This window comes from Haliaeetus albicilla, chromosome 19 (genome assembly GCF_947461875.1).
Source record: "Haliaeetus albicilla chromosome 19, bHalAlb1.1, whole genome shotgun sequence".
Taxonomy (NCBI): Eukaryota; Metazoa; Chordata; class Aves; order Accipitriformes; family Accipitridae; genus Haliaeetus; species Haliaeetus albicilla.
The window spans coordinates 28,683,165-28,696,969 of record NC_091501.1 but is presented as its reverse complement, the minus strand read 5'-3'; the positions used below and the strand labels follow the sequence as shown (position 1 = coordinate 28,696,969).

The 13,805-nt window shown below is 38.5% G+C and overlaps 1 protein-coding gene across 3 annotated transcripts in view; it reads right to left on the bottom strand.

The window, feature by feature from the left end:
* The window catches only part of SCUBE1 (signal peptide, CUB domain and EGF like domain containing 1), a 253,704-nt gene that overhangs the window by 66,931 nt on the left and 172,968 nt on the right, over nucleotides 1–13,805 (bottom strand). For all 3 annotated transcript variants that reach the window (XM_069806968.1, XM_069806970.1, XM_069806969.1), the window contains one exon: nucleotides 11,257–11,373. In XM_069806968.1, coding sequence (XP_069663069.1) covers nucleotides 11,257–11,373 — 117 coding nt within the window. The remainder of the gene's footprint in view (nucleotides 1–11,256; nucleotides 11,374–13,805) is intronic.

The following is a 13,805-nucleotide window of genomic DNA, read 5'->3' as shown; positions in this document are numbered from 1 at the left end:
ATGGCCCCCTCACTGGACGTGACACGGAGCTTTCTACTGAGCTGCTGCACCTGCCTCCAGATGCTGTTACCGTCTTCCTCACATTGGGTTGATCTTACTTGTTTCTTGTCTTGAAACTGGATAACATTGATGTAATCACTTAAAACGACTGTGGCCTCAGCAATAAGGCTACTGCAGACAGGCCTTAATGTCTGCTTCTTTAACCCACATTTAGGTAGCTATTTTGAAAATGTTTTGTAGCTACCTGGGAGCTTGTGCTCTGGTCTGAGCTCCTGGTCTAATCCATCTCTTCTAAAACAAGCAGCTCTTTTGATAAACTGAACTTGATCATTGCTCTTCCATCAGTTACTCAGTTTTCCCTCTTTCAGTCTTGATCTTTATGAGGTTTTTTTGGACACAGATGGTCTTGCATCTTGCTTAAGCCCTACCAAAACAAAAATAACCTCAAAACTGCCTCTGTTATTTAATATTCCCTTTTGGCTTTAGTCTTGCATTTGTCACTCCTATCAAATAAATTTAGAAAATTTCCTTTGCATCATCTTCTTTCACCAACTACAAGTCTACCTGTTATCTCTGTAGCATAATCCATGCAGATGGTTGATTCATATGCCAAAGAATTCCCCATAGAAGCATTTACTGGGTTGCACTATAACACAATCTTCTTAGTGCTTTCCCAAAGAGGTTACAAAGCGTGTGTTCTCAGAAACTCTTGCCAGTACTCAAGCACTGAGCAGGACCACTGTTTTCATGACAGAAGTCCTAATTTTCCTCTCATTTAATGTTGTTTTTGTTACTTTTTTCTTTGGTTAGGCAGCTGCATCTATTGTTTTATAGTCCTAAATCACCCACTGGCTGCCTTTGGTTGCTTCTTTGGCACAAATGCCTCTTATTTTCTCAATCATATGGGTTTTGTCAAGAGGAGAATTAGGAAGGGGAAGACACAAGGAGATCCTTTGGTGCTGCAACATCTAACAAGAAAATCTGCTGGTTTCTGTAAATCACTTGAGCAGTTTCAGATTGACACAAATTTGCCTTTACCAAGAAGCTATCTGCTTGCTTCCTGAAAATGGCATGTGATCTCATGACGCTTTAAGTATGCAGAAGCACTGGAAAATGGTCAGAACTTGCCTGTCAGAAGGCAATTTAAAGAAAATTCAGCTACTTTAATTGCACATTTAATCTGTGCATCACAAATATATAGAAAATGACTATTTTCATTCCTCCTAAAAGCACTAGTCTAGTTACTGGAAGACCCACATGTTCATTATCATCATTCTTCACATCAGTCTCATGTTTATGAATTTATTTAGGTGCTGACTTCTCATGCAAGGCAAAGACGTTCCTCTGTCCATTCTCCATTCTGTGTCATACAATTTACACATGCAAAGATAGAAGAGGTTTTTGTATTTAATTTTTTTTCTTGTTTTTAGGATAAAAGACAGACCTCAGCCTTGTGTTCAGCACGGTGAGGGCAAAGGTATTTTTTGTTTTGATTCATGGCTGCAGTAGCTTGTGATTGTATTTGATCTCTTCTATTTTCTGATAGCTCTTTGCTTACATATACAGAGAAGCAAATGGTGTTTATATTTGAACATGCACTTATGTCTAATTACAAACACTGGGAGAGTAAGTTGTAGTTTGAAAGCAGAGTCATGTAAGGGGTCTGATGAAAGTGCAGTTGCTGTATAATGAATTATGAAAACTAGATCTTGATTTGACTCTTGGGAAGCTTACTCTTGGTTTAAGTTGATGAGAAGCAGGGAGAAAGCCATCAGGGAAAAAGAATGGCTCAAAATAAACCACTTCAGTAAACACTTACGGGTTGTTAAAAGATAACACATACTTCAATAACTAACTTCTAAAATTTTATGCCCTGACTCCAGACAGCTTGTGGACTGCCTCTGACATAACAGGCTATGGCCTGCTGCTGATAAAAATCAAGGAAGTCTGATTCCTCTGGAGTAGGACGTTTTTCTGAGGGAGTGGCACAGAAGGTAGAAGGAAACCAGAGAGGGACTGGAATTTTGTCCTGCATTGACTTTCACATGTGAGTGGAGAACACAGCCCTCTTTGCACCACTGTATTAACACCCACTTTTTTCTTGTATTTCGTTTCTATTGTTGAGATCAAGAAGAGTCACTGTATTCCTCACTGGTCAGATTCTGAAGGGAAGTGGAATGGGTAACCCAGTTGAGAGAGATTTTCAAGGCAAGTGAAGTGGATACCCTATAGGCTGGGATTAGACTATTTGCGTGTGCTTATGAGCATGTTATTGCGATAGGTATGAGTTCAGAGGGTGCCAGCTGTTCCATGTTATTTCCCAATGCACATATCTTTAAGCTTGTGCAAATAGGAGGTAGCTTAGCCATATGATGTAAAACCTCTAATCCCACCAGGAATTACCAAGGCTGATGTGCTTATTTTTCCTCGCGGTCACCTATTCTTCTGACCATATTCTAAAAAATGGGACACTGTGAGATTCCTGAGAGAAGTAAAAGGCACAAGGTCCAAAGTCAAAGTTGATGCCCACTGAGAGCTGATGCATAGAAGCGAGGACAGACATTCTAGTTCGGTATCCATGGCAGCGGCAATATGGGCCTTGGGGATCAAAGGGAGAGTCGCAGAAGGTGCAGTCTATATAGAGGCCTGAGGATGACAACCTCTATTTTAAAAACGAAACAGTAATTTTCAATGCCTTTTTTTCTGAGGTTCTTGACTTGAAATCTCACAAGGATTCAATTTTCTGAAATGTCTGAGAAATTTTCTCCTAAAAAGCCTGAAGTGTATCTGGCCGATCACCTAAAAACCTTGTATCACTTGCCACTCCCAGGAATCATGGTTAAAATGTTCTATCTGCTTGGGTCAGCTTCTTCATAGAGGGTCTACACACTCAGTGTATTGCAATCTGTTTCCATTTGCAAAGTTTTGCATTTTTTTCCAGCGGAGATACCAAAATAGGAAATTAAAACCTACTGAAAGTAATCCTATCTTTCCCTTAGTTACTTTTGACACGACTCTGAGCAACATACATACTACTGCTCTGGGATATCGCAGAGCAATCCAACCCAGATAGCTTTATTTATGTGCAGCAAGCAAAGAGAAGCTCCTTATTAGCTTAAAAGAAAAGCTGCTCTCACCTAGTCATCACTGTACCTTTGACTGAGAGTAAGGCTAAGGGACCATTTTCCATATGCTACTTTCCAAACCAAACTATGAATATAAAGCACCGTATCAGCAGAATGTTAACAAAATTTAATGTGCTGCACACCAAATTACTCTGGCATCAAGCAGCAATGGTATGAACCAGTATTAAAAGTAAGAGTACAACCACTCTATTAACTACATAAATTATCTTGAAGATATCACACAGAAGTAAATGGCCATTTCAGGTGCTGCAAATATCAAGGGAAATGTAATCAGAAGAACAGGGAATAATAACAAGCAGGTCTCTGCCCTTTCTGGCTTTGCCAGACATCCTCTTCAAAAAACGCACTGTTGCTTGTAAATCTTGTGACTGACATTTATGCTGACATTTGCTGGGACTACAGCACTCCGACTGCAGTGGAAGTGATGACTGCCAGCAACTTACTTCATTTGAGTTTAATCTTTCACACCGTTTGCCTGTATGTTTTTTCCCTTTTTTTGAGAGAACACTGGAAAATGCTAATGGCTTATTACGGCTAATGGCTCATAATGCTTATGTTCCTCAAAAACTGTGTCTAATGTGGAGGAAGCTGAACTGACCTCTTCGCACATGGTAAAAAAATCTTCATGCTGCTAGAGAAAGGTGAGCTGGAAGAAGCTCTTTTTGTATGTCCCAAGACCAGCTCTGTGTTCCAATACAATACTTATTGACACTAACGCCATATAATATAGAGCAGGCACCAATATTCCTTTCACTGTGTGGAGTACCACAGGTATCACACTAAAGGACACTGCTAATGGGAGATACACAGAAAGTAGACTGCAGATCTCAAATAGGAGTAGTCAGGCAGCTATGAACAGATTTGCCTCTATAAGCAACCTCTAGAGGTTTAAAACTCTTGAGATCATTTAAATTCCTTCTAATTTAAAATGCTGATGTATGTGAATGAATTCAACAGGGAACATAATTCCAGCTTTATAGCACAGTATCTTAGTGATTCTAATGCAATACGTTTCTCAAAGTTATGCAGAAGCTAAATATCTAAATTCTGTGGCTGTGCACCTTCAAATGGAAGTTATACACTTCAGCCTGGAACTTGCATTACCTTTCAGCATGCTATTTTAGTGGTGTCTTCTCTAGTGCTTCTTATGCATTTATGAAAAAGGTCATGTATACCTTTGGTAAAATGATGGTCTCGCTTAAACAGAAACCTAAGAATTTTCTGTGGCAATCTAATCTGTGGGTGACTACTTTCAAGGAGAACTATCTATACGTAAGGAAGAAAACCAGAACAGGGCCCAAACCAAAAAATAAAGAAGTTCATTCACATGAATTAATTTGTGCTTGTTTTGCATTTGCCTTTTCGGTGAGACAAATGTTAGTTCAGAAGACCTGCTCCAAACCTATAGACTTGATTCTAAAGGCATTGAGACACTTACATGATGTGAAAAGTATGGTCGTATGTGCCACTAAAGTTCTATCTATCTGCCTTGGTCTAAACTTGACTGATACATGTATTTTACAGAGGTTGTCTTGCACAGGGATATATTTTACTGTCAAACTTCTATGGACATGTCAAGTTGATCAGGGATATTAACTAAACAAAAAGTGAGTTCATCATAGGTAATTACTCCTCCTGCAAAAATCTCCCCATTTAGGCAATCACTGAAAAAAATGTAACACTGAAAATTATCCAATCAATCACAGTCAAACAAAGGTAGTATCATAACTCAAGCAAGCTAATAGTTGATACACCAGATTAACAACTGCGTCTTACCAATAATAAACAATAAAAATAACCTGCAACTCCTTCTGGTGTTCCTTTCTTAAAAAAAAGGGGAAACATTTTCAGTTTCATATGAATTGATCGGGACTGACAAGATGCAATTCTAAAAGCTTTAGCAAATTTAATCCAATTTAGAGAAAAAACCTAAAACAAATTTTAAGTAATTTCGACTAATGGAATGATGGAGGAAATCATAACTGTTCACAGATACTGTGTAGCCAGGAAATGAAGCCAAATTGGCCAGCTAAACTGTTCATTGTGAGCTTTTCACTTAGTGTTAGTGTGTTCTGAATGAAAAGAGAGAAAAGCCTTCAACATCTGAGTCATATTTTTGTACCAAACTGATGTCAAGCATTAAACGTTTAAGTTAATGAAACTTTTCAGTTCATATTTAACAAAACGTGACATATCTTACTTCCTTGAAACTCATTCTGTAACAAACTCTTTCCTCACAGAAACAACTCAATTTTCAAAATTTAATTTACTTTCAGGGTTTCACTTTTTTTGTATCCAAACCCAATTTAAAATGCATTTTCCTGCTGTAATAGGCTGCAATTAAGAAAGATAAAAAAAGAGCAATTACCATGTCAACCTAATAAAGCCAATGCGAAAATTCCCTTTTATTTCAATAAACTTTGATTCAGTCCTTTGCCTGAAATTGTTCATTAGTCTCTATGCTCCTGCTCTTCTTCTCTAGATTGCTTAATGATAAAGAAGGTTACAGAGTTGAGTTACTGGACAAACCATTCAACGCTAAGGCATTTCTGATGCTCCCACTGCAGCACAGTCAAGTATTTAAGCACGTAAGTGCCACATTTCTTTGCTGCATCTGAATGCAAAAGGATGAGGGCCTGTTTCAAGGAAGTAGAGAGCACACCCCATTGCTGGGTAACCATGACAATGAGACAGCAGGAAGAAGAAATGTTTGCCTTAACAGCATCCAGTCACATAACCCCAGCGTAACACTGCTCTAGTTAAACAATATGCCAGAGGGCTAAGAAGGGCTTACTTAGTGTTGCGCAGTAAATAAAATGCCCCATCTCTAGGTGAAGACGTGCAGGGACCTTTCTGTCTCCTAAATACATGTCCACGAGATCACCTGGGGTTGGCAGAGATCTATTCGTGCACATGAATTAATACTGCTGTATTTAGCCACAGCTGGTGGCAGATTATTAATGTAACATCATATTGCTACTAAAACCACTGACATTCTAGCCCAGCTGAGTAACTACCTCCCCAAAATCCCACTGTCAAGCTCGCCTATGAAAATGATGCAGAATAGAAAGTTAGCTAAACAAAAAAATACACACCTTGCTATTACAAAACATCTATGGGGCACTGCAAAGTTAGGTGGCACTTTATAGGTGTTTACGGAAAAGCCATATTTGAGATGTGGCTTTTGCTCCATAACCATTAGGAATCCAGTTATGCTTCTCTTCTCCTGCTTAAAAATTATATTTTCTCTGCCATTTGACTCTAGGAGTTCGGCAAGTGCTGCACCCTGCACAGTTCCTCTATGTCGATGTGTACCGTGCTGGGAAGCTGCACTATTCTGGGGCACAAGAGTGCCTTGGGGGCACGGTTTCTTTGTTAAATCCCTGAGGCAGAGACGGAGCACATCAGACACACAGTCCTACATTTTACACCATGATAAAAGCTTGTGGCCCTTCCTCTTGCTCTAATTCACTTCTTAGAGAACCCACAAAGAAAGCCCCTGTCTCTCTCGGACGTCTTTTGTGGTCATTCCCAGTCCTTCTCTACCCTAAGTCCTGGAAGAAGAATGCTCCCTTGCTCAGCTTGTCTCCCATCCTTCTGGAGCTGCCCTCGGGCAGACAAGCCCTTTATTGTTTGATCCAGTTTGGCAGCTGGATTTAAACAATCTTCAGAAATCTGTGCTACGTCTAATCTAGTCTGACTTCACTCCTCTTGAACCCCGCAAGTTTTTTTGCATATGACTCTCCTGCTTTATCAGCTACATAAGTTGTATTTAATATAATTAAAATGCTAAGCTGATGAATCTTCTCACTGAGGGCAGATTACAGCTGGATGCATGAAAAGGGTGCTCAGCAGGAAGGATGCACAGAAACCAAAAAGCAAGGGAGCTAGGGACCACAGAACCTCCGATATGCATAATATAGGGGATATTAAGAAGTGGGTAGGAGGCAATGAGCAATAAGCAACCTGGGCCACTAGGTCTTTTAATCCTCTGGCTCCCTTTCTGTCTGCATTAGCTGACTTGTGTGGGATGACTTGGTCGGCATTTAAGGAAATGAACTACACTGTTTTGTCATATGTGGCACAATAATTGACAGCATCAAATGAACTCAGCATCAAGCTGGGATCACCCAGTTACAATGGTAGGAGAAATTAAATAGCATTAATTAGAGGGAGAATATGGAACTCTTTCTGCCTGGGATGTGTCTCTTCTCTTAGCTGACAAAAGCCTCTGTGGTTTGGCTTATTAAGAGCCAAGTTGATAGGAAAGCTGAAGGGAAAAAAGGAGCATTCTCCATTGTGCGCCAACCCAGCTGAGGGAAGACTTGAGTTTGAGACTGACTTTTAAAGAACATCAAAATGTTAATGAATTTTTATCCCAGCCACGATCAATACACCTGAAGGTCTCTCTAACTAGACCACAGACAGCACTTTTGCTCTTACTTCACTGCGAGATCAGGTAAATAATATATGTAAGGGAGAAAGAATCAGAGACAAAAAAAGGTTTTTTCATCTTCCAGAAACCAAAACAATCTTCTGCTACAGTAGTCTTCCTACTGGCTATGCAGCTACCTGTACACATTCCAGTTAAAACTTTCTGCACAACAACTTTTTTTTCCTATTTTATTGACATTTGATGTAAACCAGACTGCACTGTGCATTAACAAAAGGAGCTTGATTCTTTGAGGTACAATGAACTCTCATTTCCCACTGAGCCTGTGAAAGAGGTCGACATTCAAAACTACTGAAGGTAGGTCCCTTGTATTACTTGGAAATTGCTTTCCTGCACCCTCCATTCTCTGACATGTTGGGAAGGGGCCAGGAGAAATACCAGAGTTTCAGTCCTGACTCAGTTCTGTACTCTGTGATTTGAATCCATCCCAGCTTTTATGACAGAACTATAAAGTATGAAATACGATATTGCAAACAAAGTGTAGAACAATTAGTTACACTTAATAGAGTTTATTTGCCATCTTTTGGCAAATAAAGCATGTTTGCATATACTCTTTCTTAAAAAATTGCCTTTCCTTTTGTATGTATACTTGCCTTTTTCCTATACTAAACAGTTAATGAAATTCCAAACTACTAAACAAAAAACTGTGAACATTTTGGACAGTAAACTCTTTTTCCCATTGTATGACTATACAATGCCTAAACCAGACTAGTCCTGATTTTTGAACAGAACCATCTAGGAATTTTTGTTATTAAAAAAAATATAGATTATTTTATTAATTTAAAAATAAAAATGTTCTTTAATTTACCTGATTCCCTTGTAAAAAATAAGGAAGAATAAAAGTGCACTATTGAGGAAATCACCTACAAGTGAGCTAGAATTACAGATTCATAAATTACACTATGTCCACTTGGAGTACTCAAAAGTTCAGGTGTTTCTTTGTGTCTTATTTAAGCCTCTTGAATCAAAGCAACTACATAATTTCAAATAATAGCTGCACTATGTAAAATGTCTTAGACAGGAAGATGCCAAAATGGACTGAAAATTGTAGACTTTCCAATAAAAACATTCTTTTTGGTCAACATTATTTGCTAAATTCAACCCAAACATATTAATAATTTTGCTCAACCCACAATTGCATTTTTCCGTTAATATATTGATTTTCCCTCCAATTTCTCTCAGCTTTTCTTACATGCCCTGTCTCTCTACTTTCTTTTGATAGATAATGGCATATCCTTCTCCTACAGTGAGAAATATAACCTCTCTTGAAATGATGCTTATATGAAAAACCTCACTTGGAGATGCTGTGACACTTGATGGACTTGAAAACTCTGCCCAGGAAAGACAGGATGTGACAGCTGCATGGTCCCTGAAGATGCTTTAAAGGGCATCCAATAGATAATCCATTGCTCTTACCACGCGAATATAATGTTACAGCTAGAGGGAACAATGAACTGTACATACGAGAAATTGTGGGCCAGTCAAATCAAGGAGAGTAAAGAGAAAAAAATCAAAGGAGAAAACTTGATGTGATCACTTTTTTCTTTTGTTTCCTATAGAACTCAGAGGAATGAATATGTGTACACTGGATTTCCCCACCCCAGCCTTTTCCAGGCTTTAGCTATAAGCAAGAGGAGCCGAGAAGGCATCAATGTCACTCCACCAAAATGCTCATTTTTGCACTCAGAACATGTAAATCTTAGAGAGTGGTCTTGACTAAGGGCTGCCTGCGAAAGCTACAGAAGAAGCTTCACTGGTCAGTTTAAGTGCAGTATCCTTTATGCACAGATTTAAATGGGAAGTTACTTTAGCTTCAGGGAAGCCGAATCTAGCCAGAAATCTCACACTGCAATACGTTAGATAAATATTATTAATTACAGTTAAATTAAATGCAAAACATATTTTACCATTTTATGATGAAGAGTATTTCCTAAAATGTCAATAAAGGTTAAAAAGAAATGGCCTGGTTGGTTGCTAAACCATGTGAGTTCACTTCTAGTTGCTGCTTATTTTAAGAAAATAAGAAAGAATCTGCAGCATCATAAAAATACAGATTCTGTTTCTTGTATTTTCTTCTCATAAAAAAGGGGAAAAGAAAAAAAAAGTGAAACAGTTTAGAGCTAGGGCATTTGGTTTGAGGATCAGTTGAATATTTCATTTTGTCTGCAGCATTAATTATAGACTTGATGATTATATAAATATTGTTTCATATTAGTTCTATGGCCAAACTTCTAAATTTAGAATTAATCTTTTTCTTCATGATGCAGTTTCAATAATAAACATTATGATCAAGTCTAGGTGTATGTTACAGTATTAAAATGCCTTCTTTTTAAGCACTTGGTGGAATCACCGTTACTGCTCTGCTATGGCTTAGCTAGTCTGCCTGTAAAAATGAAGATTTATTTTTATGTGGCTTGAACTAAAACAACTGATTTTTGATGTGTGCTCACCCTTAACTATTAACATTGTGTGCAATGGCAGTTTAAATGTTTTATTTTCAAATAAACAGGCAAATGGACTGTTATTTCTATAAATACTAACAGGATCATGCCCAAGCACTGGGATTTTTCAGCCTGGAGCAAGGGGAAACCACACATTTTCTGTTTATTTTTGTGGGTTTTACTATTTTAAGTAACATCAAGCCCTGGACTGAAGTTATTCTGACATTTCTGGTTACTTTGAAGGAAAAAGGTCCCAATAGTTTCTTAGCAAGTTAGGTCAACTTACTCTAAGTCACTGAGTGATAAAAAAGTATTCTCTGTGGCAACAATATATGCAGTGTCCTCCTGGATGTCCATCACCAAGTCTCTTGCAATGGAGCTCAAAAGAAATACATAGGAAGATAGGCAAATGGTTAATGGAGGGCCTGGTCCTACTAACGTATCCAAATCTACTCATGTGCATAGTGCCATTAAATGCGATTCGGCAGGGATATTTGAGAACTGCCCCTGTCCCCTAACTGAGAACAGATGTTGACAGTGGTATCAGATGCTCTTTTCTGTTCTCTCTTCCCTGACCTCAGTTTTAACACACTCATGAAGGACAAAATGCCAAGGTTCTTGTGCTGCCTTTGCAACAGTAAAATCTGAGCATCAGCTATACAGTTTAGGCCTGTGCATTAGTAAATGTTGTTTTGGTTTGCCTTTGTAGCTGGCTACTTGTGTTTTGAAGGGGCAGAAATGGACAATTATCTGGGTTTTTTTGAGCAATACCTCTGCATCTTTTGCTTGGCAATAACCAGTTGATTATCTGCAGGTAACAAAGTACCAGTTGAGAATTTTAACTCGCTTTTTGAATAGACAAATACAGACACCATTAGATGACTGAAGTTTTGCAAGGGTATCAGACTATCCTTTCAAACTGAAAGCTTTTTTGCAGCCCAGGATTGCTCCTCTAAATCTCTGGTCAGTTTGAAACAGTTTGACCTCTGTATGTTATTTCTTTGCAGTGATAAAACCCTCTAATAAATAGAGAGAAAAATGATTGAAATAGGTAAATACAGAAAAATTAGGGAAGGAGAAAGCTAATGAACTCAATTGCAATCTCTATGCCAGTATTGCCTTAACTTAAAAGTATTGATTAAATAACTGAGTATTTACATCTTGTACTGGAACCGCTGAAGGCAAATGATGCATTGCAAAGCAAACAGAAGCTGACCTTTGCACGTTTTCCCATCAGGCTGCAGGGTAAATCCAACTGGGCAACTGCATCGTACCCCTGTCGCGGTATCCTTGCAAGTCCGATCACAGCCTCCGTTATTGACAGCACATGTTTCTGCAGAATGAAAGAGAAAGAGAGAGAGAGAGAGAGAGAGGGAGAAAGGGAGTGTAATGAAATGGTCTGGGGGAGGGGAGAGGCACCGACTCTTTGGGGCAATATTACACCATTATGAAAGCAATCTAAGTTTAAGCAAGCCAACGGAAGCAAGCTCTCAAGGTCATCAGGGCCCATGTACTGGTTTTGACTGGTAAATCATTTCCACAAGTCATGATTTCTTTCTCCCCCCCAGCTGGGTGTTTTTACTTATTATACTTAGTTAGTGCTTTTGAACTGTCTTAGACAATAGGATGGGTTATTACATACGAAACAAGTTTAAAAAGAAAAAAAAGTGACTGCCTTTAAAAGCAGAACCAAACATTCAGTCTGTTTCGTATCAGTCAATGTCTAGCCGAAGCTTTCTAAGGTTCATTTTTTTAAATGATGTAGGCATAATGAACTTTAAAAAGCAGTAGAAAGCAAAGCAGATTGCTAGACTTGGAACTGAGAATTTAAAATCCTTAGTTAAGAAAGAGTTAATGGAAAATGAACTACATATATCACTTTGACAAGAATCTACATGCCCAATCTGTTCTTACTGAACTACAAGCAAAAGGCATCTGGGTTTTGTCCACTTAAAGCTTTTTGCAAATTGAAAGGAGTTTAGAGTGGGTGGGAGGGCATAATTGAGGTCACTGAACCCATTCCAAGCTGTGTCATTGAAATTTCCCAGTGCTTGTAGTATGTAGAAGGGTGGCTGGGCAAACACAGGCAAAAGAAAGCTGCAATACTTCTGAGCTTTTACAACAGTGGGCAATGACTGTTAGGTACCACTACATTAAAAAAAAATCTTCAACTTCATTACAGAAAAAGCAAAACCCCCTCCCTCATTGCCGTTATTTTCTGCTACTCACGTGTGCACATGCGCACACCTTACACATACATACACACACATACCCACACACACATCCATAAAATAGATAAAAGGCAAGTGAAATGATTAACTTTGCTTTGATCCAGAGAATAGAGTGCATGTAAGGATGTCAATTTAGCACGTCAGTTTGAACTATGCATTTATCTGAAAAGTATTTACTTCAGAGAGCAAGTCCTTTTAATAGTATCTTTTTCAGTTGCTCTGGCTTTGATTAAATTAAAATACCCCCTTGCCCCCCAAGACTGCCATTATTCTACTCAGCTCACCTCATTCTGGCTTTCCCTAAAGAGGCTTTGTCATTACTTACTCAGATTTACAGACTCCTATTGCTGAATATTCACAGCCTGTGTCACAATTGTACCCTGCGGACAGGGTCTGACAATAAGCTATAGGATATGCTAATAGGGAATTGCCTTAGAACAGTACAGTGATCAAAAATTATTTACACAGAACAGAAAAGGCTTTATCTTTCAATTGACTAGTACTAAAAGATTTTTATTTTAAAGTAGCCTCTGCTAATGCCCTCAAGGTGAACTTAGACTGGCCCTTTGGACGCAATTCACTGCTTCAAAGTAAGAGAAAAAAAGTGTAACTGGTTTTTTTTTTTTTTTTTTCTTTTGCACTGGCACAGACCTCTACATCAGTTGTGGAATAAGCTGCTGGCACTTACGAACAAACTGAAAGCAAGGGGTTGGGGCACACATGCATTAACAGCATGGGACAGAACTCTGCTGTCTATATACATTCACACATGCTCTACTAGATAGTTTTTAATTTTTTTATGCCATGTGTGCTATGTAATAACATCATATAGAAAAAGTAATCAGTATACAAATGGATTTGCATATAACTGCCAGCAAGCACAGCTAACAAATGGACTGACATGTTTTCTGGAACAGCTTTCTGAAAATGGAGCTGAGTCTGCAACTCCTTAAAGTTTTCAGGTAAAGTTCTTGCTCACCTTAGGTATGACTTGCAGGATCTGAACCTAACTAACTGCTCAAGTAATATAGTTCTGATTTTCATTTACTCCCCTAGGAAGGACTATTTTATAGACTTAAAGGCTGCAACTGCTGCTTGAAGAATTCTTCTGTAAATGACAATGCTGGCATTTCCATTTGTATGTGAATGTGTGTGTGTGTCCTCACAGGCCAACATATCAAATGATTTTATGTTTCAGAGAAGGGAGAAAGTTTCAGGTAATTTAAAACTTTTTTACTTGGGTACAGTTTAATGGTAGGGTGATTTGCCAGGTGTAAAGAGTTAAGGTTAAAAAACAAGGAGAAGTGCTGAAGATGTACATTTGGCATGGCACTGCAAAGAGCAGTAAATCTTACGTTAGCAGATTAACTTTGGCATATGAAGAGTCCTTTATTGCAGTTCATCAACATGAGATGAACATAAGCAGTAATATTTCTGCTTTCTGGATGACATCCAGTGAAAATGAATAGACACAACAATTTTTTTTTCCCATGGCATGGATGACTGGATCTATAGGGTAAGGGTCATTCAGTGA